We start from the raw sequence: 24,414 nt of genomic DNA, 5'->3' as shown, positions 1-24,414 counted from the left end.
CGCCATTTTTAAAAGCGGACTTTATTCCCGCTAGCGAAAGACTCATTCTCGAATCTCCCGCATCAACATTCAAAATCGATGTTGCCTAATCTCTAAATAACTAAATTAATAAAATAATAATTCCCTTCCCACCTCGCGCTTGGATTTTCTCTTCTTATTTATTAATGCTCTTCTCTTCGTCAGATCTCGACGCGGACCCGGACCGGAACTGCACGCCGCGGGCGGTAGACGAGTTCCCGGCTAACTTTTTCACCCTGCGCGAGACGCAACAGGGAGCCATAGCACTCCATATCCTCATTGCCATCTACATGTTTGGCTTCCTCGCCATCGTTTGTGACGACTATTTTGTGTCCTCACTGGAGTCCATATGTGAACGTAAGTATGACGTAATAAATGTAAGTGTGACGTCTAAGACGTGAGAAACGTTAGAAAAACCAAATTTAAGCATAAGTACGTTATTTTGACGTAATAAACGTAATTTATTACGTCGTTAACATTAATATATCATTCTAAATTATGTGAACCTAGGTATGATGTCATAGCTACGAGTGTGACGTATAAGACGTGATACACTTTAATATGACGTCATAAACCAAAATATAACGTCGGAAATTATGTTCACGTTCATGGAACGTCACAGACGCAACAGACGTCGGACAATGTGTAAATGTAAGAATTATGTCATAAACATACATGGGACGTCATAGAAACGCAAATATGACGTCAATGAAATGATTTTTACGTCCTTGACGTAAATAAACTTTATAGAATATGTGGAAGTTAGTTAGAATATAATACAATAATATACGACGGTAGGATAACAGTAATAACAAAGAAAGAGACAATATGTAAGCTAAAAAAAAGGGATGTAACGAAGCATTATGTATTTTTGAAAGGGTTTATCTTCCACAGTTCCTGTTGCTTATTATTATCATAAGAAATCTGGGTCAAATCCTATCAAAGACATTACGGATTTAGAAACGAAAACGCACATCTCAAGAAAATACGTTTATCTCCTAGGCAAAACATCACGAGTTTAAACCTGTGTATATTATAAATGAATGGCTGTGCATAAAAGATTACCAATTAAAAAAAGGTGAACGGTCTAAAAATAACAGACGTCACCCGTAAAAATGAAGCGGACCGTAGCCGATGACTGGGTTTGGTTACATGTTTGAGAGGATACTGAGAGATCACCAAAAGGGCAGACGGTTGCAAATGGTGTTTGCTCTTTCTTATATTCTACAGCATATGATGTCAACAATTTTGAAATGAATTGAATAATTTTGAAAGCTTAGTAAAGAAGCAAACAGTATTATTATAATTGTAGGTTTCAACAAAAATGAACATGGGCCGTGCTCTGTGAAAAGGGGGTTTAATGCATATGCATAAAGTGTCGTCCCAGATTAGCCTTCTCAGGGACGACACTTGCCGCCTAATCTTCGTTAGTGACAGGGCTTAACATATGAACAAGAGGATGGGTTCGTGCCTCTCTGTCAAAAATGTTTTATGTCCCCCAGTCTATATATAATGGGGGCATATTGTTTTTGCCCTGTCTGTTTGTTGGTTTGTTTGTTGGTTTGCGTCAAACTTTAACATTGGCCATAACGTTTGCAATATTGAAGATAGCAACTTTATATTTGTCATGCATGTGTATCTCATGGAGCTGCACATTTGTGTGGTGAAAGGTCAAGGTCATCCTTCAAAGTCAAAGGTCATATATATGGGGGGGACATAGTGTTTCACAAACACATCTTGTTTTCAAGACTTATCGCGCTTTAATTGATTATCCGTAAGAAGTGAAGGAAACATCAATACATTTTAAGTTCAAGTTGTTCATTTTTATATTGAAAAAAAGACTTATTGAAATGAAAGAACTAACAATGTTTTAATGCATTAATGGGTTAAATTCTCTTATTTCGTTCCCTTCTAGGTCTCGAACTACAGGAGGATGTAGCGGGCGCCACCTTCATGGCAGCCGGAAGTTCCGCTCCGGAGTTCTTCACTTCCGTCATCGGTAATTTCTTTAAAAAATGAATAATAATAATACTTTTTGTATTATTACTGGTAGATAATATAAAAAATAGTTTTGTAAAAAAAATGGTATTCGTATTTATCTATTCTAATAACAAACAACATTGTGTGTATGTGTTTATTTAGAATAAATATATAGAACATTTCTGAAATTTCGTTCGTATGATAAACATGCAGGTGAAAACGACCACGCCCTGTTATAAGTTACATATAATACAAGATAAATACCCTATTATAGTGTACAACTTTACAATATAAATACCCGTTTATAGCGTATAACATAACATGGTGAGTGCCGTATTAAAGAGTAAAACATGACAAGATAAGTACCGTATCATAGATTATATAATAGCAAGAAAAGTACCCCGTTATAGCGAATAACATTACACGATAATTGTCCTATTATAGCGTAAATGGGATTCGAACATCCGGCCACCTAGGAGCTACCGGTAATTTTAACTCGCTAGCGCTGGACCATTTCGACTTCTGAATTAATCGTTAAATTAAATGCTGTAAGTTTCAACTAAACCGACGACCCCAACCTTTTAATCTCGTTTGGGGAAAACTGGGCTTAATAAAGATGCGCAATCATAAACTAGATATTCGCTGTACAGAGACTTCCTTTACACGAAAAATACCATAAAGCGGAAAGTGTCTGCGGCTTGAAGTTAAAACAATTTTTTAAACGATTTAAGCTCAAGTAAGGCTAAATGCTGCATTTTTTTCTACACGCATGACAATTATCTCCACTATAGCCACTTGTACGAGTATAATGTATCATAAAGACTACTAAAATGTGCATGTTGTTTTTCTACTACTTAAATGTTACAGGTAGATACGCGTTGATTCATCTGTCGCATGCATGTAATGAATTTACTCACGTGCGTTGTGTATGCACATCATTAACAACAATTTACATAGGACACCTATTTTACTTCTATAAAGTTTGCGTGCTACATTAACCCATTTATGCCTAGTGGACTCTCCCATCCTTCTAAATTGGAACAATTTATTTCCAAAATTAGGGATGTCTAGTATATTTGTTTCTATATTTAGAATATTTCTTACAGAAATTCCTTTCAGCAAACAGCGCAGACCCTGATGAGACGCCGCATCATGCGCTGTTTGCCAATGCCTTTTTTCAAGAAGCTAGGAATAAATGGGTTAATTTAAAAGGGAGGACGTTAATGAAGTCGTGAAAAAAAACGATTGTCACATGACTCTCAATTTACAGTGCATGAGTGCACGGGGATTAAGTAATATTACTGTAAAACAGCTATATTCTCAAGCATGAAATGTCGATGTTAATTTTTTTTAAAGACTTTCGTTGACACGTGGGTGCGTGGATTTCAGATTTCGGAGAGAAAAAAGAGCAATTTGAGCCGGTATATCCGGTGTGTTTGTGTAAGGTCGTGGATCGGTACAGCCACGAAATTCCACAAAAAATGCCGGGGTACACGAATAATAAAGATTTTACATTGTTTATGTTACCCATACCGAAGAGAAGCATCTTTAGTATAGAAAACTTGTTTAATACATTGTTGTTTATCAGCCAATGAACAACGAATACAAATTCTTATGGAAACACCACAGTGAAGTAAAATATCATTCTCCCCAACTCCGCAAGTGGGTCACCAAAAACTTTAACCCTTTCAGTGCGGGAACCGAATTTCGAAGGCCTTTGCAAACAGTTTGTATACAGATGAGACGCCACAGAACGTGGCGTCTCATCAGGATCCAAACTGTTTGCTATTCTGATAATATTATTTGAAAAAAAAATCGAAGAAAATGCTAATTTTAGAAATTAAGCAGACGACATTTTAGCAGACGACAAATTTCCCAGCATGCAAAGGGTTAAAATGAGCAACGCTCTTAAAAAAACGGGGCGTATCGCATGTGCTTTAAATGCCGGGGCGTATCGCATGTGCTTTAAATGCCGGGGCGTATCGCATGTGCTTTAAATGCCGGGGCGTATCGCATGTGCTTTAAATGCCGGGGCGTATCGCATGTTCTTTAAATGCCGGGGCGTATCGCATGTGCTTAAAATGCCGGGGCGTATCGCATGTGCTTTAAATGCCGGGGCGTATCGCATGTGCTTTAAATGCCGGGGCGTATCGCATGTGCTTTAAATGCCGGGCGTATCGCATGTGCTTTAAATGCCGGGGCGTTTCGCATGTGCTTTAAATGCCGTCCCATATTAGCCTCTTCAGTACGCACAGGCTAATCTGGAAAGACGCTTTCTGAATATATATTTTTTAAAGGAATTACTTTCTTAGCGAAAATCAAGTGAAGGCGGAAAGTGTCATCCCTGATCAGACTTTTGCAAAGGAAAATCTGAGACGACATTTTACGCAAATGCATTTAGCCCATTTTTCCCGGAACGATCCTCTAATGTAAAATTATTTTTATTTCTTTGGCAAGCAAGAAATCCGCTGAAAGATTGAACATCAAGCAGGTGGGATGCTGGTTCTTTAGCACTTGATCTTATTTGAAAAAGCGCCCTCAGTTGTGAAACAAAACAGTTTCCGTTTCTGAAAAGTCATCCGTGATTTCATGAAAAAGTACACGTTAAATAAACCAAAACAGTAATTTCAATTACTGAAATAAAGTACGCTGGTTCGAGGAAATACCTGCTTCATCGCAAACATGATGTAAAAATAGAAATTCGTCTTTCCTTTTAATCTTTTTTATCCTGACTGTCTATTGTAGGCGTGTTCTTACCAAGAGTGACTAAGGGTGGGGACGATAGTTAGTTCCGCTCTTATCTATCCTGACTGTTATTAACTGTCTATTGTAGGACTGTTTATAGCATTGATTGACGTTGAGGGTGGGGACGATAGTTGGATCGGCTCTTATCTATATTGACTGTTATTGGCTGTCTATTGTAGGTGTGTTCATAGCCAAAAGTGACGTTGGGGTGGGGACGATAGTTGGATCGGCTTTATCAATCCTGACTGGTATTGACTGTCTATTGCAGGAGTGTTTAAAGCAAAGAGTGACGTTGAGGTGGGGACCATAGTTGGATCAGCTCTTATCTATATTGACTGTTATTGGCTGTCTATTGTAGGTGTGTTCATAGCCAAGAGTGACGTTGGGGCGGGGACGATAGTTGGATCAGCTCTTATCTATATTGACTGTTATTGACTGTCTATTGTAGGTGTGTTCATAGCCAAAAGTGACGTTGGTGTGGGGACAATAGTTGGATCGGCCGTCTTCAATATTCTGTTCATAATCGGCGTCTGTGCCATATTCGCTGGAATGGTGCGTATACTAACATTAATGTTCCTCGCTCTGGGAAAATCGGGCTTAATGCACAATTGTTATAAGCTTGTGCAGTCCGCACATGCTATTCAGGGACGACACCTTCCGCTTTCATTGTAATTACAAGCCTCTACGTAGCGAAAATCTAGTTTAGGCGAAAAGCATGATTACTGATAGGTATGTGCGGACAGAACATGTTATTCTTGGACAACACATTACGGGCATGCATTAAGCCCGGTTTTCCGAGAGCGCGGCTCAAACGGCTTGCCAACAAGCTTATTCATTATCTGTTACTTATTGAGTTTCCTGTAGACACAAAGTTATCGTGGTCAACTACCCAGATAGAAAGCAAATTAACATATATTCCAATCTTTTTTAAATTGCAAAAACAACTAATCTTAGATTTGAACTACTATTTGCATTATTTGTTCTACTGACTGATAAACACAGATTTTGAAGTATAAGTCCATGGTCAGTGAATACTCATGTCAGTATTTACCTTGTTGTTTACCAACAGATCGTGCACCTCACCTGGTATCCGATGACACGTGACTGCGTGTTCTATCTGATCTCGATAGCCGCCCTTGTGATCACCATCCAGGATGAGAAAGTCTACTGGTAGGTTTAGCCTTGATTTCATCATAATAATTCGCCAATCGTGATACATAGATCACCTGTAGTGATTTAAGGTCACTTCGAACAGCCTTGCTGTTGGGCTAGCTCTTAAGCGACGCGGTTAAATTGTCTGACATGACTCTGGAGGCCGTGATTTCAATCCCCCGTATTTTCACAATGGACCTCCAGAGTGGTAGACTGACAATCGCGTCGCATAAGAGCTAGACCAAAATCAAGGCTGTTGGAAGTGACCTTAAATCACAACAGTCCTGATGATGTGACGTGACGGTCTTGAAGAGGGCCCTTGGCATGCTAAAACGTGTAAACCCGAAGAAAAAAGATTGAGCACACGGATTGTCATAATTAAATTATGTGATCGATCAGTGAAGAAAGTTGGGCGCCATTGTTGTCGGCCTGGCTACACGCAATTTGCGTAATACGGTTCGATTGAATTGAATCGACAAGGTTATCTGCAAGAATATATAATATTCCACACAAATAATATGTCTCATCCAAAATGGTATTGCTGTCAGAAACAACTTTCAACAAGCAAACTGAATATTGAAGGGAAAGTGAATGATTGGATGTTACGTGCACGTGTTCAGAGAAGGTTAGAGTCAACTATACATTAACTATAAAACAGCTAAGGCTACAGTCTATGTTTTATATAAGGTTACAATATACTAAATACTCGTTTCATGTAGGGCTGTACTCTCTAAAAAACTATCATAGTTGACTGGAAGGCATGTTTTACATTTTAAACTATTGTTCGGGTTTTATCTTTCGGAGATATCGGTAGGGCATAAATATGTGTTCACAACCGAATCCCTGAAATATGATAAACTTGGAGACTTTAGTAAAGCCTTGCACTGAAAAGGTTACATTCCACTAAGAAACGGCAGAAAAAAAATGCAAAAACAGTCAAGTTTTTTTTTTGGTTTGAACTTGACATATATTTTGTATTGCATAAATCGATTCCGCGTAGAATTTCCTTTAAGAAAAGGTATGGTTATGGGGGTCTCTATGTGCAAAATGTTGCATTTATTTTCGCTCAAAGTTGTCGCTTTTACATTGAATTATATTGGGAAACTATTTAGTATATTGTGACCTATAAGAACTAACTCAAACTACTCGACACTTATTAACACAAAGTGTTTAATATTTACTTAATTTTTATGTATACCCTGTGACAAAACACGATGATATATTTTATTCTCGTCTAGTTGAGTTGATGTTTACGTTGATACGATTACGGCGACAACGTCACAAGCAAGATACTAATCATTGAAATGGGGGCTGCCGCATTCTGCCCCATTCTCGACTGGTTTGTTTTTAACGTTGACATATGATACAATATGGCACAAATACGGCGACTACGTCACAGTTGTTTGCGTCAGGAATTTGATCAAAGCACGACAGTTGAAACTGTGTGAAAAGGTTGGGAAACGGTATCACGACCTTTTCTGACGAGATCAGGTTTAACATCGCTCTAGTGAACACTCAATCGTGATACATCGACAATCTTTGAAGTGCTCCATTAGATAGATCTATTTTTAGAATTTATTGTTTCCCCGTGCAGGTACGAGGGGCTGATACTGGTTCTTCTCTACGCACTCTACATTGTCATCATGTACTTCAACCGCACCCTGGAGGCTCGAGCCAATGCCTGCATGGGGCCTCTCTTCGCCCGCTGTCGGCGGTCATCGGACCTAGAGAAGGAGGAGCGACAGCCTCTCGCTGCTTCCGGTACACGCACTTGCAACTTAAGATATAGATTGAAGCCCTTAGTCGCTTGGTTGTTGAACAAATAAACATTTCGTATAACTGGCTTTGATAATTAGAAATCATGTCAATCACGTCTCTGTTCCATATACCGATCGTTTCACATTATACGCATGCCGTCATATCATGCTCTTGACGTCATTTATGTCGACTGCTTTCAGAAGGTTCTCATAGCGGCATGTACGGCGAGCAAGCGGAGACGCCACCGGAAAAGGAGACTGGGTTCTCATGTGACAGCAGTACCGAAAGGTCGCAAAAACATGAAGGTGTGTATCGAAAACTGTGTACAAATACTTAAGATAAAGTGTTTACATTTAATTAACAAAACGTTTAGAAAGAACTGTTGACTTTGAATATATGAAAACAAACATAAAATGATATCGACAACAACAACAGCATCATCATCATTATCATCATCATCATCATCATCATCATCATCATCATCATCATCATCATCATCATCATCATCATCATCATCATCATGTGCCACAACATTAACGGCATTCAACCCAATGCTGAAATATGCTCACCGAAATCAACGACACGTCGTTACAGAAAAACAGTACGAGTCGCCGTTCATAGTACCGGAAGGAGCATTTCAGCGCCTCTACTGGGCCGTCATGATGCCGGTCAAGTGCCTGCTGTTCGTGTCGGTGCCCGACTGTCGGCGGGAAGGTGTCTGGAAGCGCCTCTACATGCTGACTTTCACGATGTCGATCGTGTGGATTGCGGCGAGCTCCTATCTCATGGTGTGGATGGTGACAATAATAGGTACTCTAGTTCAAGCCTCCGTACGTGGCCCATGTGTATTTGAGCCGCGCTCTGGGAAAACGGGGCTTAATGCATGTGCGTGAAGGGTCGTTCTAGATTCGTGCGTGCATTAAGCTCCGTTTTGCCACAGCGCGGCTCATTGATTGTGACACTTAACTTATACTTCGCTGATTGAGTCGTTACACTCCCGGAAAATGTTCCTACGCTCTTTTTGACACACGCGGGCAATGATTTCTACGTAAGTCAGAGGTGAACAAACCATGATAATCATACATGCCATACGTCCCGATCTCGGCGGGACAGTCCCGCTTTTGGGCCCTTTGTCCCGCCGTCCCGCCATGAGACGATTTGTCCCGACATTCGTAAAAAACGATGTAAGGTGTATAGGTTCCCAATAAAATTCGCTATTCAAGCTCTGTTTCGCTAACACTTAACACCGCTAATCCCTTTATTGACCCCCAATTAACAATCCGAGTCTACTTATCGTGTGTACCAGTGTTGTTTATGACACCTTATCAGCGATTTATCGGCTTATTATTGATTTCATCAGGCATTCACACCATGGTGGTCTTCAAGATAGTGGTCGCTTATTGCTATCGATAGTTTTATTATAATAAAATAAATGTTGAAAATGTGTTTATTTTGTATTTGTTTGAAGCGGTTTAAAAAAAACAAACAATTGTTTTGTAAAATTAACGCTACGTCATAAATGAGTCTTTTCCATTCAATGTTTAGTTCCAATATAGCGGGATATTCCGAATGTGCAATATACCAAAATCGCAACAAACAGTCCAATAAGTGATACCCATCCTGTCTAGTGTAATTGTTATAAAAACAACGAGGTGCTATGCATGACAGTTTGACCCTACTCCAATTAAGCTAAAAACAACGAGGTGCTATGCATGACAGTTTGACCCTACTCCAATAAAGCCGCGACAATTGACAAGTAACAAACTGCGCATGGACACATGCTTAAAAAACATCGCAACAAACAGTAAAAGAGTTACCCATCTTGTCTTGTGTTATTGTAATAAAAACAACGTGTTGTTATTCATGACAGTTTGACACTACCCCAATACAGCGCCTGACAATTCACAATTCAGTTTAATCTGTGTATATAGGAAGAAAACAAAATACGGAAATGTGTACGGCCGCGCATTCCGTGTGTAACCGATGTAACTGTTCGGTAGATAGTGTACTGTAACCCGTACTTTCAGTCAACTGGATAGCCTCCCCTGCGTTAATGTTTGCCATTGAAATTAATATAATGAGTATTGTTGTCGTAATGTTCTAGATTTTGTACTCTTAAACAGATGAATATTATCTTCGTTGTTTGCTATTGTCTTATTTAATAAAACTGTTATTGTTATGTTTTAGATTTCATGCTTCATATCAGATGTTTTATGTCTTGAATAAAAGTATCAAGAGTTTTTGTTAGTACTATACTGACTATAGTAAAGGTGGAATGATAGATCGTTTTAGGTGTCCTGCTTTTTGGGCAAATGTCCCGACAATTTTTTATGGAATGTCCCGCTTTGGACCTAAAAAATTATGGCATGTATGATGATAATTATTGCAGAATGAAGCCTTTTAAAGTATTTTTTTGTTAAATTCTAAACATAATTTATTGTGTGTCATATGGTGAAAGTAACGTAATTTAGTAAAGGTGCGGCGTATGTGTGGCTATTAGTGTTTTACAACCTATTTTCCCGCCTTCCCGCCCCCTCCCGTCTGCAAGTCTGGGTCCCTTCCCCTTTCACTACGTATCCGCAGTAAAAGAGGCAGTGAGGCCAGACTACCCGTCTGGTAGTTTTCCACTCTGGATCAGCAGACGATTTATTGCTTAAATCTTACGGAGAAGTCCGGAGATAGCCGATGTATCACGATTGCCTCGATGTTCATCGCGTCTCGTTCTCGCTGCTGTCAGGTGACGCCCTGGACATACCGGACACCGTGATGGGTCTGACAATCCTCGCCGCCGGAACCTCCGTACCGGACTGTCTGAGCAGCGTTTTCGTCGCCAGAGATGGTACGTAGTTATGGTGTGTAGAAGTCTCGAGTCAATTGCATGGGTAGAACCAGTACTATGGCGTGTCTATAAATGAGATCTCAAGAACGCTCCCAGAGAATGTATAGAACACGCGACCTCTTGATCGCTAGGCGGCCATAATATCCCCTACGCTATTGCAACATATAAATCTTTAATAAATTCTTTAACCAATTTAAGCCTAGCGTCTAGAAAAAAATGCATTGGCAAACAGCGTAGACACAGATGAGACGCCACATGATGCGGCGTCTCATCAGGGTATGCGCTGTTTGCTTAAAGGAATTTCTATAAGAAATATTCTAAATATAGAAATCAATATACTAGTAATATACATCCCTAATTTTGGAAATAAATTGATCAAATTAAGAAGGATGTGAGAGTCCACTAGACATAACTGGGTCAATATAATCAAATATACCGCTTGGAGTATATGACCGCAGATATCGGTGACATGGCTGTCATCGCAACTTATAATTACATGTAGTAAATAAATAATTTAATTCGATATTATACCGCTTAGAGTGCATTACTTTATTCGTGTATTACCACGTCACTCTCTGTCGCAGGTTTCGGTGACATGGCGGTCTCCAACTCAATCGGCAGCAACGTGTTCGACATCCTCATGTGTCTCGGCCTGCCCTGGCTCCTGGCCACTACCATCGTTAAGAAGGGCGACCCACTCGTCATCAGTAGCGGCGGTCTCGCCTACTCCACGCTCATCCTGCTCTTCACCGTCGCCTTCATGCTGATTGGCATCAATCTCGCCCGCTGGCGCCTAACGAAGCCATTCGGAGTCGTCTGCTTGGTCGCTTACGTTCTGGTCACCGCGCTCTCCTGCCTGTTTGAGCTGAACGTGTTTGGGGATTTAAATCAGGATTCTTGCCCGCGCTCAGACTGATTCCCCGCCCACGTAAACAACAGAGCACACGACCGTTTCATACGATTACAACACGACCGTTTCATACGATTTCATTTAGACTAACCACTGAATGTGGATTTACTGACAGGGAACCACACGCTTGGTCCGTGTCAACTAACTGAACACACCGACGCCCCTGGGCAGACTGACAATTTCTTCGTTACCTTGAACTGACCGCGGAACAAAAGTGAAATGGATTATCTGAACCCTGACCTTTGCCCTTTTTCCGCATGATTTACTTTCTCAAGACATAGGACTTTGTGACGACTGGCCTCTCTATATATGCCCAAGCACTTTCTTACACTTACGACTTTACCTCATCCCTGTTGTCTGACCTTGACCGCTGCCGTTTTACTTTCACTCACCACTTAAACTCTGCTCTAGGACTTACCGACTCTGACCGACTCCCCAGTACGTTCCGACCCTGACACCTGGATTCATGACCTCTGACCAACTGATCTGCCCTTCGACTGACTCCCGGCCGCACGAGAATTGCAGCTAGTCACATCACCAGGATCAACCATCGCTTGTTTTCTTTATATCATCAGTCCAATGTAAATGCCCCAAACATTATTTCAGCTGCAAATTGACACGACTGCTTTCGCAGTGATGTTTCAGAACAGTGTATATTTATAACAGTAAATGTTTTTGTTTTGTTTTTCGTCTCCCGTGTTCTTTTTGTCCATACCTCACCAAGAATACAACACCCATCCAAGCCATTCGAACAATTCTTAATGGTTATACAAAATACATATGTATGTGTAACGTGTCGGTAAATCGAGCTTCGTGTTCTAAGGATGACTTCAGACAAAATATAATAAAATTGAAAACACAATAAAATGAAGAAAAATCCTCAAGCTACCTAGCTATACGATTTGCTAGTAATAGATTTATTTGATTTTAAGAATTAAATATAATCAATGCTATTAAACACTGACCTCGAGCATAATGTACAATAAAATGCACAACGTGCATGAGCTTTGACGTTGGCTTTGCTCTTATTCGATTATAGACATCGAACTATTGCAGCACACACTGCGGGTCAGGTAAACACTGCGGGTCAGGTAAACACTGCGGGTCAGGTAAACACTGCGGGTCAGGTAAACACAACCATGAAAAAAGACCTCGGTTCAAGTAGATACGACTCCGGCTCTATATTCCGACATCGTTTCCTATGTATGGAACCTAAACGGTGTATTGCAGTGTTGTTACGAATCAGTCCCGGATTACCCATTAGGCAGACTAGACAACTGCCTATGGGCCCCGCGACCATTAGGGGCCGCATGAGACCACTAGACAACTGCCTATGGGCCCCGCGACCATTAGGGGCCGCATGAGACCATGACGAAATATCTGTTTTACGTACTTAAACTAATCGAATTATACAGCCAATTATTTCAGGTCGGGCTACCGTAACCTCGTGAAGAGGCCAGTAGGACCTGTAAATAAACTCTGAAACACAGCCAATTATTTATACCAATGACCAATGTGATGTTTCCGAAATAAGGTATACCATTGTCTTATCAGGTGACAATCATTTATTATTTGCGATCCCGTACGTTTTTTTTTAAATTATGCATGCCATATTAAACTGTCGTATTGGCATTACAGATTACAATCATATTTTATACCTATAAAAAGACATATTTATGTTTAGCCGGCCATGGCTAATTTAAGAGAATGAAATCAACTATGCACTGGCATTCTAGTATGCACTAGGCCAACTAGGGACCTGGGGTGTGTGCCCCAAAAGGTTCACTGCCTTTAGGCCTCCACGGTGCAAATCCGAGGCTGGTACGAAAGCACGTGGCATATATAATATTTAATGGTAGCGATTGGTGTAATGGCGGACGCGGAGAGTATTCAGGGGAGATAATCGGGTAATTACTAAATTCTGGAACGGTCTATTGAATGGTAGGTATCCTTCTTCAAGGCTACTACGCTGCTAGAAGAAGATTGCCAGTCCCTATGTGCTTAAAGTCCCTAATGTTGTGTTACTAATGTAACTTAATAAACTAATACTATTTATTAAGATGTTTACTTGCTGAGGTTGGGACAGAATTACTGATCTGATAGAAAAAGTGCGTATCTATACTGCCCAATCATTTGGTGTTAATCGAAAATTTCGTACACATTTACTTGACAGTGGTGCGACTTAACGATGCAAGCAAATAATTGGGGTTCGATTTAAATTAACGCAATGGAAAATATAGATTTAATATGTATATATATGGATTTAAAAACAACACTCATCAATAACGTTCTTTATGTAGTTTTCAACACAGGTGGAAGTAACGTACCCAGGATAGTATTTTTCATATATATATTTTTTAGGAGCCCAATATATTCAAATTAATGTATAAAATCATGTTTAATGAGAAAAAATTGACAAAGAGCCATGAAAAAAAAAATCCCCACCCTCTGATATTGGAATTATAACAAGGTCATTAACTAGACTTTATTATAGACCTGTCTTCGCGGGCCGCAAAAATGTCAAAAATAGCTTTAATCCAAAGCATCCCTTGATCCTACTATGGGCAATTGGACAACCTTTCAAGAAAAGTTAACTTCAAAAATATCTGTCCAGCCGTTAACTCACAGTCGGTCGAAAACCGAGCAATATTTCGAGTCCGTTTGTCAACCCGAATAAATCTTCTACAGATTTTCAAACAATATTTTTTAGTTTTTGCCCCTTAATCGATAGCTCCCGTCCTATTCCTTTGAAACAACGAAGCGTGTCAAATAATGCATGCATATGCAACCACTTACCCCTAAAAACTTATTCCAATACAATCAGAATGAAAAGTAATTTCCATTTATTCACATTTATTAAAACATCGTTGTTGTTGTTGATTGCATATTTATGTGCCTGGCTCTGTCAGTGTAATTCACTGCTAAGCCGGGTTCAAGAGCGATGGCTTCTTTCGTTTTCAAGTAAATCAAATTTAGAGTTAAAACAGTTGTTGCAAAGAAAATATAACATTTTGGAATTAGTTTTTAGGGGTAAGTGGTTGCATATGCATGCATTATTTGACACGCTTCGTTGTTTCAAAGGAATAGGACGCGAGCTATCGATTAAGAGGCAAAAACTCAAAAATATTGTTTGAAAGTCTGTAGAAGATTTATTCGGGTTGACAAACGGACTCGAAATATTGCTCGTTTTTTGACCGACTGTGAGTTAACGGCTGGACAGATATTTTTGAAGTTAACTTTTTTTGAAAGGTTGTCCAATTGCCCATAGGAGGATCAATGGATGCTTTTGATTAAAGCTACTTTTGACATTTTTGCGGCCAGCGAAGACAGGTCTATGATAAATTCTAGTTAATGACCTTGTTATGATTCCAATATCAGAGGGTCGGGATTTTTTTTTTCATGGCTCTTTGTCATTTTTTTCTCATTAAACATGATTTTATATATTTATTTGAATATATTGGGCTCCAAAAAAAAAAATAAATACTATCCAGGGTACGTTACTTCCACCTGTGGTTTTCAATAATTAAACCTCGACCGAAATTAAAGTACGCTATACATGTATGCATAAACTAAAAGAAACAAAAAAGCCTAAGAAGTACATGTACGGCAAGTAAAAACGGTGTTGGGGTAAAAATCGCCACATATACCGTAAACGAGTTTTTCATCATTTTTATTTCATCAGATAAATATATACTTCATTATACAAATAACACGTTCTTATTCCTGGAATGTACATACATGTGTTCCGACAACATTTAACAACCAATTCTGTACAATTAACAATGTAAAATTCGAAAAATATCAACAACTAAATAACTTAAGAAACTAACGCAAGTTAAAGGGACATATCGGCGGCATTTTCCCATATGCGCACGAGCAATAAAACCACGTACATTTAGTGACTTGTAGCCCTACACTATTCATTTTATTCCTAAGAACAGATGCAACCAAGGCAATTAACTTTTCATCGATACTCCGATATTCCCAGTGGGAATGAAAAGCGCTCATTTAAAAGAAAATATTAAGACACTGAAAAGTGTCATTATAAATAATGTTCGAGTGCATTGCCGTAATACATTTCATCCATAATGGTTTGTATCACTACCACCGCATGGCAAAAAGTGTCCTTGGTTACAATTATAAAACTAAAATGTTCTACGGACCATTTACATTTTGTTGAAGAAATCATTTAATAAAATTGAATACCGTAAAGATAATCATGTAATTGGGAAATACGATACTTTATACGCTGTCAACATGGTCCTTAAACCTCGGATAATTCTCACATGTAAACAAAAATAAAATGCTAGGTATATGAACTAACCGTGTCTTAGAGGCACTATAAGGTATTGCACAATACGTGAATATAAATTAAGCTGAAAGCGGAGTAGGGGAAGCATAAACAAATATCTAGGATGATTTGTTGATTCAATACCAAATTACAAAATAATGTACCCATTATAACGGGTAGAGATGGCAGGAAGAGAGAGCAGTCTGATGCGATGCAGACTGTAAAGACGAAACAAAAAGACACAGTGGGTAATGACGTCATGACGCGATAGAGTCAACGATGACGTCACGAAGTCACATAGCGGATGATGACGTAATACAAAGATCTCAATAATGCCGTCAGAAACCAACAGGAGCCAGTGATGACGTTCCAATGCGACATCAACGATGACGTCACACGGTCACAAGTTACCGACATCAACTATAGTAAAAATTGATGGCCAAGGCGATGACTGCATGAAGCAAAGGCACCAGCGATGACGTCAAAGGGCGACTGATTGGATAATTACGTCTACAAGCATCTGCGGTTATGTGTCTTTCGCTCAGCACGTATATCAGATGATACACGGCACATTTCATCGCTATGAGGGTAGAAGCCAACTCTGAAAGGAACAGAATAACAAGTGATTCATCTACTTTAACTTAATCTTGTATGTATTTTACATTTATTGCATCGTGTGCCATAAGCTTATATAAATACTCTTTGAGACCATTTCCTGGGAGGAACCAATCCTTGGTAACTGTAACCATTCCTCAACTACGACTTAAGTATGGTGAGACACAAACAATGAGTTATTCCATAAAATAAATAAATAAAACATAACGATGATTTAATGATGATTACAAATGTACTCATTATACCATATGCGTTAAGTTTCGTTGTACCTAACAAACTTCCAAAACGATTTGTTTTGTTTGATTCAGATGATGACTTCAACTCTCAAAATGCTATTGTTATTTGTATCCCATTTTGGAATCTTAATCAACTATGATGACAGAAGATAAAAATATAAGAGCAACGATCTGTGACGACAGAGCTTAATGAATGTGAGTCAATTATCTTTCAAGAATAGCCTGTGCAATCCGTACAGGCAAATAAGGGTGGACACTTTCCGCCGTAAATGAAGTAAACACAAATCCCGTCTATAGGGAAAGTGTCGTCCCTGATTAGCCTGTGCGTACAGGACCGGCTATATGGGACGATACTTTACGCACAAACATTAAACCCTGTTTTCCCGAATTTCGAAGGCCTTTGCAAACAATTTGGATCCAGATGAGACGCCACAAAACGTGGCGTCTCATCAGGATCCAAACTGTTTGCTATTGTGATAGTATTCTTTGAAAAAAATCGAAGAAAATGCTAATTTTACAAATTCAGCAGACGACATTTTAGCAGACGACAAATTTCCCAGCATGCAAAGGGTTAATGAATGCGCTTAAAGTATCTTTCTAGAATAGCCAGTGAAGTCCGTACAGGCCAAGAAGCATTGACACTCTCCAGCGATTTTTTTTCTCGTCTTTACGGAAAGTGTCGTCCCTGATAAGCATCTGCGGAAAGCATTAAACCCTGTTTTCCCAGATTGCGGCTCATTATAATCCTGGGGGCCGTTTCATAAACGATCGTACGACAATGTTTACTTACGGGAGAATTTTGTAATCTTTATAAGTAGACGAACTAGCTCGCCATGCTTGTCAAATATATAACGCGCTTGAGATGTCAATGTAAATAATTAAGTACTGAAAATTTATAATCATATGATATATGATATGAACTTTAGCAATTTTGTATCTTCGAAAACTGTATCGTATCGTAAATGTGTACTACGATGTTTAATCCCGTGTTTGCAATTGATTATGAATACTTAAGAGTATGAACAGCCACCATGTTTACCATAAACTCCCTGGTTTAATCAAAGACATTTCTGATGTAAACACCATCACCAGCACATATTGGGCATTACATATTTTAAGAGCCGCTTGATTTTCCGAGCAATTAAATGATAACAACACGAAGCCATGTAATGTCATTGAGTCGCAGTGGTGTAATGGCTATGGTGTCCGCCTGGCGACTGGGAGGTCATGGGTTTGATCCCCACTGTGGGAGCGTTCTTTAGCTCTCCCCCGTAGACACCAAGTACTGGTTCTAGTCCCAGGAAACGGACTGAAGATCGTTTCAAATAAGCCTTAGGTTTTCTATGCAATCTAGCTAAAATCAATAGGTGTAAACTAAAGTCATGTAAGTTCCCTTTGTACTCATTGATCGTCATACTAAAATACTGTATAATCTTAATATTTGTGGAACATAGATTTTCGTTGACCGATCACCTAACTTAACTAAAAAAACAACAAAAAATGACCGAAAAATATTATGTCCCGAATAAGTATGCGTTTTCGGTATAAACACAAAGTACTGACTTCCAGGACTAGTTAAATTCCAAAATAATATTTTAGCCCCGCTCTGTGAAAAGAGGGTTTAATGCATGAGCGTAGTGTCGCCAGAGATAAGCCTGTGTATTTAGCACAGGCTAATCAGGGACGACATTTTCCGCTTTTGAGATAATTTCGTTTTAAGGAACTAGCAAAAATTAGTTAAGGCGGAGTGTCGTTCCTGATCAGCCTGTTCAGACCGCACAGGCTAATCTGGGACAAAACTTTCCACACATGCATAAAATCCCCTTTCCACAGAGCTAGGCTCATTTAATTTGCGTTAATCTTTCTTCTTTACTTTACTTGTAGAAACCATAAGAGCATAACAGCGTATCATTTGAATATTTTTGTAAACTACATAAATTAAAGGTGTCATAAGACAACAGATTAATATGTCCATAAATACTGTAAAATCATGATAATTCGTGAGACAGATATTTTCGCTGATTTCCTGGTTTGACTGATCCACGAAGTTAACACAAATACATTTGAAAATGACCGCCCGCAAAATTCATAATTGTTTTCCCAAAATCAGAAAAATACTAATTAACGTGCCCTCGAAAATGTCGTATGAATGATTTTACAGTATGATTAAAGCAAGACACAGGAAAACCAACGCACAAACTCCCGTGAATATCCAGGAATTAAAATATAATAACTAAAAACTTAAAAAAAAAAACACCATATTTCCCATACACAAAAAAAGAAATACATCAGTAATCAAAAAACGTAATAATAAAAAGTCGAACCAGTCCTTGTTTAGCTGTGGAAACAAAATACAAGATGTTCAAATATAAAGGATTGGGCTGGCTCAGTGAAAAGGGGTTAGAATGCATGTGCGTAAAGTGTCATTCCAGATAAGCCTTCACAGTTCGCACATGCTAATCAGGGACGACACTTTCCGCCTAAACTGGGTTTTCGTCAAGAACACTCTCCTTTAAAAAAAAGCGGAAAGTGTCGTCGCCGATTAGCCTGTGTGGACTCCACATGCTAATCCGGGACGACACTTTGAGCACATACATTAAACCCCATTTTCGTAGAGTGCGCCCCATTATTGTATATTAACTCTAGTTTAAAGAATAATGATAAAAAATAACGAATTTAATTTTTAAAGAACGCAAAGATGTATTAGATTCAAAATCAGAAGGACAACGATAACAAATGGAATGAGCAGGAGAACATTCACAAGATAGCTTTAGAGTACATTATTAAGATATTGGAGTTTGTTTAAGGTTAAGGAGTACACAACAAATCACTTACAGTCTTGTCAGATGTGTATATCAATGTTGTAAGGTGTGTTATCAGTGTGTAAAATGTGTATCAATATTGTAACAGGCGTTATTAGTGTTGTAACATGAATAAACATGTGTTATCAGTGTTGTAACATGTGTTATCAATGTTGCAACACACATTATCCATGTTGTAAAATGTGTTATCAGTATTGTAATGTGTGTTATCAGTGTTGTAAAATGTGTTATCAGTGTGTAAAATGTGTTATCAGTGTTGCAAAATGTGTTATCAGTGTGTACAATGTGTAATCAGTGTTGTAAAATGTGTTAACAGTGATGCAAAATGTGTATCAATATTGTAACAGGCATTATCAGTGTTGTAGCATGTGTTGTCAGAGATTTAAAAGGTGTTATCAACATTGTAAGATGCATTATCAGTGTTGTTACATGTTTATCAATGTTGTAATATGTGTTATCAATGCTGTCACAGGTGTATCAGTGGTGAAAAGTGTGTAATCAGTGTTGTAAAATGTGTTATAAATGTTGTAACATGTGCTATCAGAGTTGTAACAGATGTTATAAGTAATTAAGAAATATAGAACTAATTCACATAATAAAGTTATAACATTATAAGTGGAATGATGGACAGAATGTCAGTCAAATATACCAATGTAACCCCTCTAAAACTATAAGCTAAAATGTTAACTCGATAACTCATACATTTTTCTCCTCTTTAGCCAATAGCTGCCTCATTTGGTCTTCGGTGAACTGTACCACTGTGCCTATCACTCGGGTCAATGTCTGAAACATACATCAATCGCGTCACCTAACAATTATTTTTATTCCTAAAATAGAAAGTTATACGACCCATTCCCCATCATATGTGTCAACATTCCCATAATTCACAAAGTGTTTTATGCCCAGAGACCTAATGGTTTAGAATGAAAATGAAAATGAAAGAAAATAACATTTTGTAAACATTTTTAACGCTTTCTGCGCAGATTGAGGGTGTTCTGCTTGTTCTAGTAAGCCCGGAGAGAGCCACCCTTAGTCTTGTAAGAGTTAAAGAGCGTTAAAATATCATCTTTTCAGAAACAGAATCGTTGTGCCCTAGGCTTTTAATGTAATCGAGCTTAAAACAAAATTAGGTTTAAACCAAAAACAATCACAATTTTTTACCTTTTTCTCTCCACCCATCATGTACTTGTAGAGAATATTTCGTAAATACTGAAACAAAAGCAGATATAATTACATGACAATTTACATGTATATCAAATTAAGACACAGCAAAAATAACTATTTTTCGTGGGACATTATTTCGTTGATTTCCTGTGTTAATAGAGCCACAAATTTAACACAAACACATCGGAAAATGATTGATACAAATTCTTTTTTTTTCAAAATAAGAAATCCATGAATGTACATGTTCACAAAAAGTCCTTATTTTAAAAACAACAAACTTTCTATGCAGTCCGCACAGGCTAATCAGTGACAACACTTTCTGCTTTTAAGATATTTATTTTTTACAGAAAATATTCTTCTTAGCGAAAATCAAGTTTAAGCGGAAAGTGTCGTCCCTGATTAGCCTGTGCAGACTGCACAGGCTCATCAGGGACAGCACTTTACACACATTCATTAAACCCTCTTTACACAGAGCACGGCCAATATAGAGAATGTGGACTCGCCTCCAGTTGTGTGGGTTCAGTGAGCAGGGGACCAGTGGGTGTGCCATCTGAGAAGTAGCCGGGACTCGACGGGGGCATCCTCTCCTGGGGAAACAACAAGGGTCACATTTGGATCATACTCTGTGAAAAGGGGGTTTAACGCACATGTGTAAAATGTCGTCCCAAATTAGCCTGTGCAGTCTGCTCAGGCAAATCAGGGACAACACTTTACCCTTTAGTGCATTTTTCATTTTAAGAAGGAACTTTATTTCATGAAAATTCCAGTTTAGGCGGAAAGTGTTGTCCCTAATTAGCCTGTGCAGACTGCACAGGCTGATCTGGGACAGTATTTTACCCTCTTTTCACAGAGCATGGCTCATTTACATTCTATTTCATGTTTTCGGGGCTTAAAAGAAGAAACTACCTCTAAAAGAAGCCCTGAAAGTGTATGTACATGTGTATGTTTTGTATTATTTTCTAAAATTATGTCAAGTGATTTTGTTGAGTCAACTAGCACCATGTACAAAAAACAGCACAGACCCTCTCTTTGCTTCCTTGTGACGATGAAGACAGTCACTGAGCCAGCCAAACATGTTTGACAAACTAATTCCAAAGGCTTACGGAAAGATTGCCCTAACCACAATTTGTTTGTTCTTTCTGTCCTACAAATACCGAAAGCATTATTTCTTAATGAACTTCTATACCAGCCAATTATTTTAAAGGGGCCTTTTTACAGATTTTGGCATGTATTGAAGTTTGTCATTAAATGATTTCTATTGATAAATGTAAACATTGGATCTAAAAAGCTCCAGTAAAAAATCAAGAATAAAATTTAAAAAAGGAAAAAAAAGTAGCCCCCAGAAGGGCTCGAACCAGGGACCCCCGGAATCCTGGAGTAACAAGGGCTGTTTGTAAAACATGCACGCCCCCCATACGGGCTGTCCGGTTTACTGGCAGCCATTGTGTGAATACGACTTTTGTCACTGTGACCTTGACCTTTGACCTAGTGACCTGAAAATCAATAGGGGTCATCTGCAAGTCACGATCAATGTACCTATGAAGTGTCGTGATCCTAGGCAAAAGCGTTCTTGAGTTCTCATCCGAAAATCATTTTACTATTTCGGGTCACCGTGACCTTGACCTTTGACCTTGTGACCTCAAAATCAATAGGGGTCATCTGCGAGTCATGATCAATCTACCTATGAAGTTTCATGATACTAGGCATATGCGTTCTTGAGTTATCATCCGAAAATCCTTTTACTATTTCGGGTCACAGTGACCTTGACCTAGTGACCTGAAAATCAATAGGGGTCATCTGCGAGTCATGATCAATCTACCTATAAAGTTTCATGATCCTAGGCATATGCGTTCTTGAATTATCATCCGAAAATCATTTTACTATTTCGGGTCACCGTGACCTTGACCTTTGACCTAGTGACCTCAAAATCAATAGGGGTCATCTGCAAGTCATGATCAATCTACCCATGAAGTTTCATGATCCTAGGCGTATGCGTTCTTGAGTTATCATCCGGAAACCATTTTACTATTTCGGGTCACCGTGACCTTGACCTTTGACCTAGTGACCTCAAAATCAATCTGCAAAGGGGTCATCTGCAAGTCATTATCAATGTACCTATTTAGTTTCATGATCCTAGGCCCAAGCGTTCTTGAGTTATCGTCTGACAACCACCTGGTGGACGGACGGACGGACGGACATGAGCAAAGCAATATACCCCCTCTTCTTCGAAGGGGGGCATAAAAACCAATTAGACCGCTCGGCCATCCTGCCAATTATATATGGGCAACGTATTTTATATTTTATATAAGCAATCTTCGTAGTTTCACAAAATTAAACAACAACAGAACTCTCCAAATTATTCAATTGTTTCGCGTTGCAACACTTTATAATTTTCAGGTTTTTAAATCGTCAAAAGATGCATATAATGACTTTATTAGACCATGGTAAATGTTCAGTATTACTGTTTCTTCACAAATATCATAACTAAAACGAAACTTTGCGAATCTGAAACAACTTTTTCAATTTTGTCAATTTACCAAAACATGAAAAGATCCCTTTAATCTGGAGTGTTAGAGCTCGCTTAGATGATTCTGAGCTGGAGCAATTTGTAACATGTTTTTTAAAAGCACTATTCAAAAAGCTACTTTACCTTTCCGGAGTGTTGCCGCTCTCTCAGTCGAGTCTGAGCCAACTCTCCCTCCAGCTGAGACACTCGTGCCTACAAACACCAAACACACTGCATGTGGATCCGTGATTGTGTAGTGTGGGTGTATGTTAAAAGACCTCATATCTCCTAACAATGTTTATTAATTTCATAGAACACACCGACAGCCAAGTGTTGTTTACCAATAGAAAACATATGAATACATTAATTGACTAAAATAATCAGTTCAGATAATGCAAAATGGTTGTAATATGGGGCGAGAAGAGACAAAGAGGACAATAAGAATGGGTTGGTAATATGAAAAGTGGATAATATGATTGGAAAATAGCAAAAAGGAAGTTAATACAAAAAAGGAGGTTATACCAAAGTGAAGAAGCATTACAGAGGAATATTAAAACCGGAGGTAATACCACGGGGCAGAAATATTATTAAATAATAATATAACAAGAGATGTGTTTGTCAGAAACACAATGCCCCCTTCTGCGCCGCTTTGAAGCCATATATTTGACCTTTGACCTTGAAAGATGACCTTGACCTTTCACCACTCAAAATGTGCAGCTTCATGAGATATAGAGACATGCCAAATATCAAGTTGCTATCTTCAATATTGCAAGTTATGGGTAATGTTAAAGTTTTCAGACGGACAGACAGATCAAATGATATATGCCACCCTATTGGGGGCATAAAAAGCAATGGTTGAACAACTTTAATATGAAAGAGAGATAATGCTCTGTCACCTGAAGGTTGTATATCTGCAGCTCAGGAGTGTCCTCCCCTGTCTCTATGGGTCCATTGGCCGGCAAGGAGAGGAGTGGAGTCCCCAGCCTTCCCATGGCACGCTCTCCTTTTAACTCTAGGACCTCCAATCTACAGTGTACAGAGTGGGTTTTTTATTCACCATTTTGGTAATGGAGCTGGTTCCTTTTGGATTGGGAAAATTTACAGTGTTTTGACTAAAAGTGGGAAATAAGTATTGTTGTGGTTTTGCTAAAAAATGCATCAAAATTTAGAATAGAAGTGTTTTCAGTATTATATTTAATAAGGTTGACTTAATATAGCTAGATGAGAGATTAACAAAATGCTGAGATCTAAAAAAAAGAATAGTTTTTTTGAGACCTTCAATTGGGAATTTTTAGATCGAATAGCGGACCTGATTTTGAACGAAAAAAAAAACACTGCTGCAGATACAGCATTGCAAGAAATACCGTACTTCACCATG

At 38.7% G+C, this 24,414-nt stretch overlaps 2 protein-coding genes across 15 annotated transcripts in view; one reads left to right on the top strand and one right to left on the bottom strand.

The window, feature by feature from the left end:
• The window catches only part of LOC127863405 (sodium/potassium/calcium exchanger 4-like), a 16,550-nt gene extending 4,463 nt beyond the window's left edge, over positions 1-12,087 (top strand). The window contains exons 2-10 of the mRNA XM_052402930.1: positions 184-375; positions 1,934-2,017; positions 5,192-5,295; positions 5,813-5,913; positions 7,490-7,656; positions 7,854-7,958; positions 8,248-8,463; positions 10,391-10,492; positions 11,077-12,087. Of these exons, the coding sequence (XP_052258890.1) occupies positions 184-375; positions 1,934-2,017; positions 5,192-5,295; positions 5,813-5,913; positions 7,490-7,656; positions 7,854-7,958; positions 8,248-8,463; positions 10,391-10,492; positions 11,077-11,408 (1,403 nt within the window). The 3' untranslated portion in view covers positions 11,409-12,087. The remainder of the gene's footprint in view (positions 1-183; positions 376-1,933; positions 2,018-5,191; positions 5,296-5,812; positions 5,914-7,489; positions 7,657-7,853; positions 7,959-8,247; positions 8,464-10,390; positions 10,493-11,076) is intronic.
• A 2,969-nt stretch (positions 12,088-15,056) lies between these two features.
• The window catches only part of LOC127863353 (golgin subfamily A member 4-like), a 61,682-nt gene continuing 52,324 nt past the window's right edge, over positions 15,057-24,414 (bottom strand). For all 14 annotated transcript variants that reach the window (XM_052402803.1, XM_052402869.1, XM_052402814.1 and 11 more), the window contains 6 exons: positions 23,933-24,062; positions 23,181-23,249; positions 21,034-21,117; positions 20,528-20,575; positions 20,069-20,149; positions 15,057-16,294 (listed from right to left, as the gene is read on the bottom strand). In XM_052402803.1, the coding sequence (XP_052258763.1) occupies positions 16,274-16,294; positions 20,069-20,149; positions 20,528-20,575; positions 21,034-21,117; positions 23,181-23,249; positions 23,933-24,062 (433 nt within the window). In that variant the 3' untranslated portion in view covers positions 15,057-16,273. The remainder of the gene's footprint in view (positions 16,295-20,068; positions 20,150-20,527; positions 20,576-21,033; positions 21,118-23,180; positions 23,250-23,932; positions 24,063-24,414) is intronic.

This window comes from Dreissena polymorpha, chromosome 1 (genome assembly GCF_020536995.1).
Source record: "Dreissena polymorpha isolate Duluth1 chromosome 1, UMN_Dpol_1.0, whole genome shotgun sequence".
NCBI classification, from domain to species: Eukaryota; Metazoa; Mollusca; class Bivalvia; order Myida; family Dreissenidae; genus Dreissena; species Dreissena polymorpha.
This window is presented reverse-complemented; position numbering and strand designations above follow the sequence as displayed.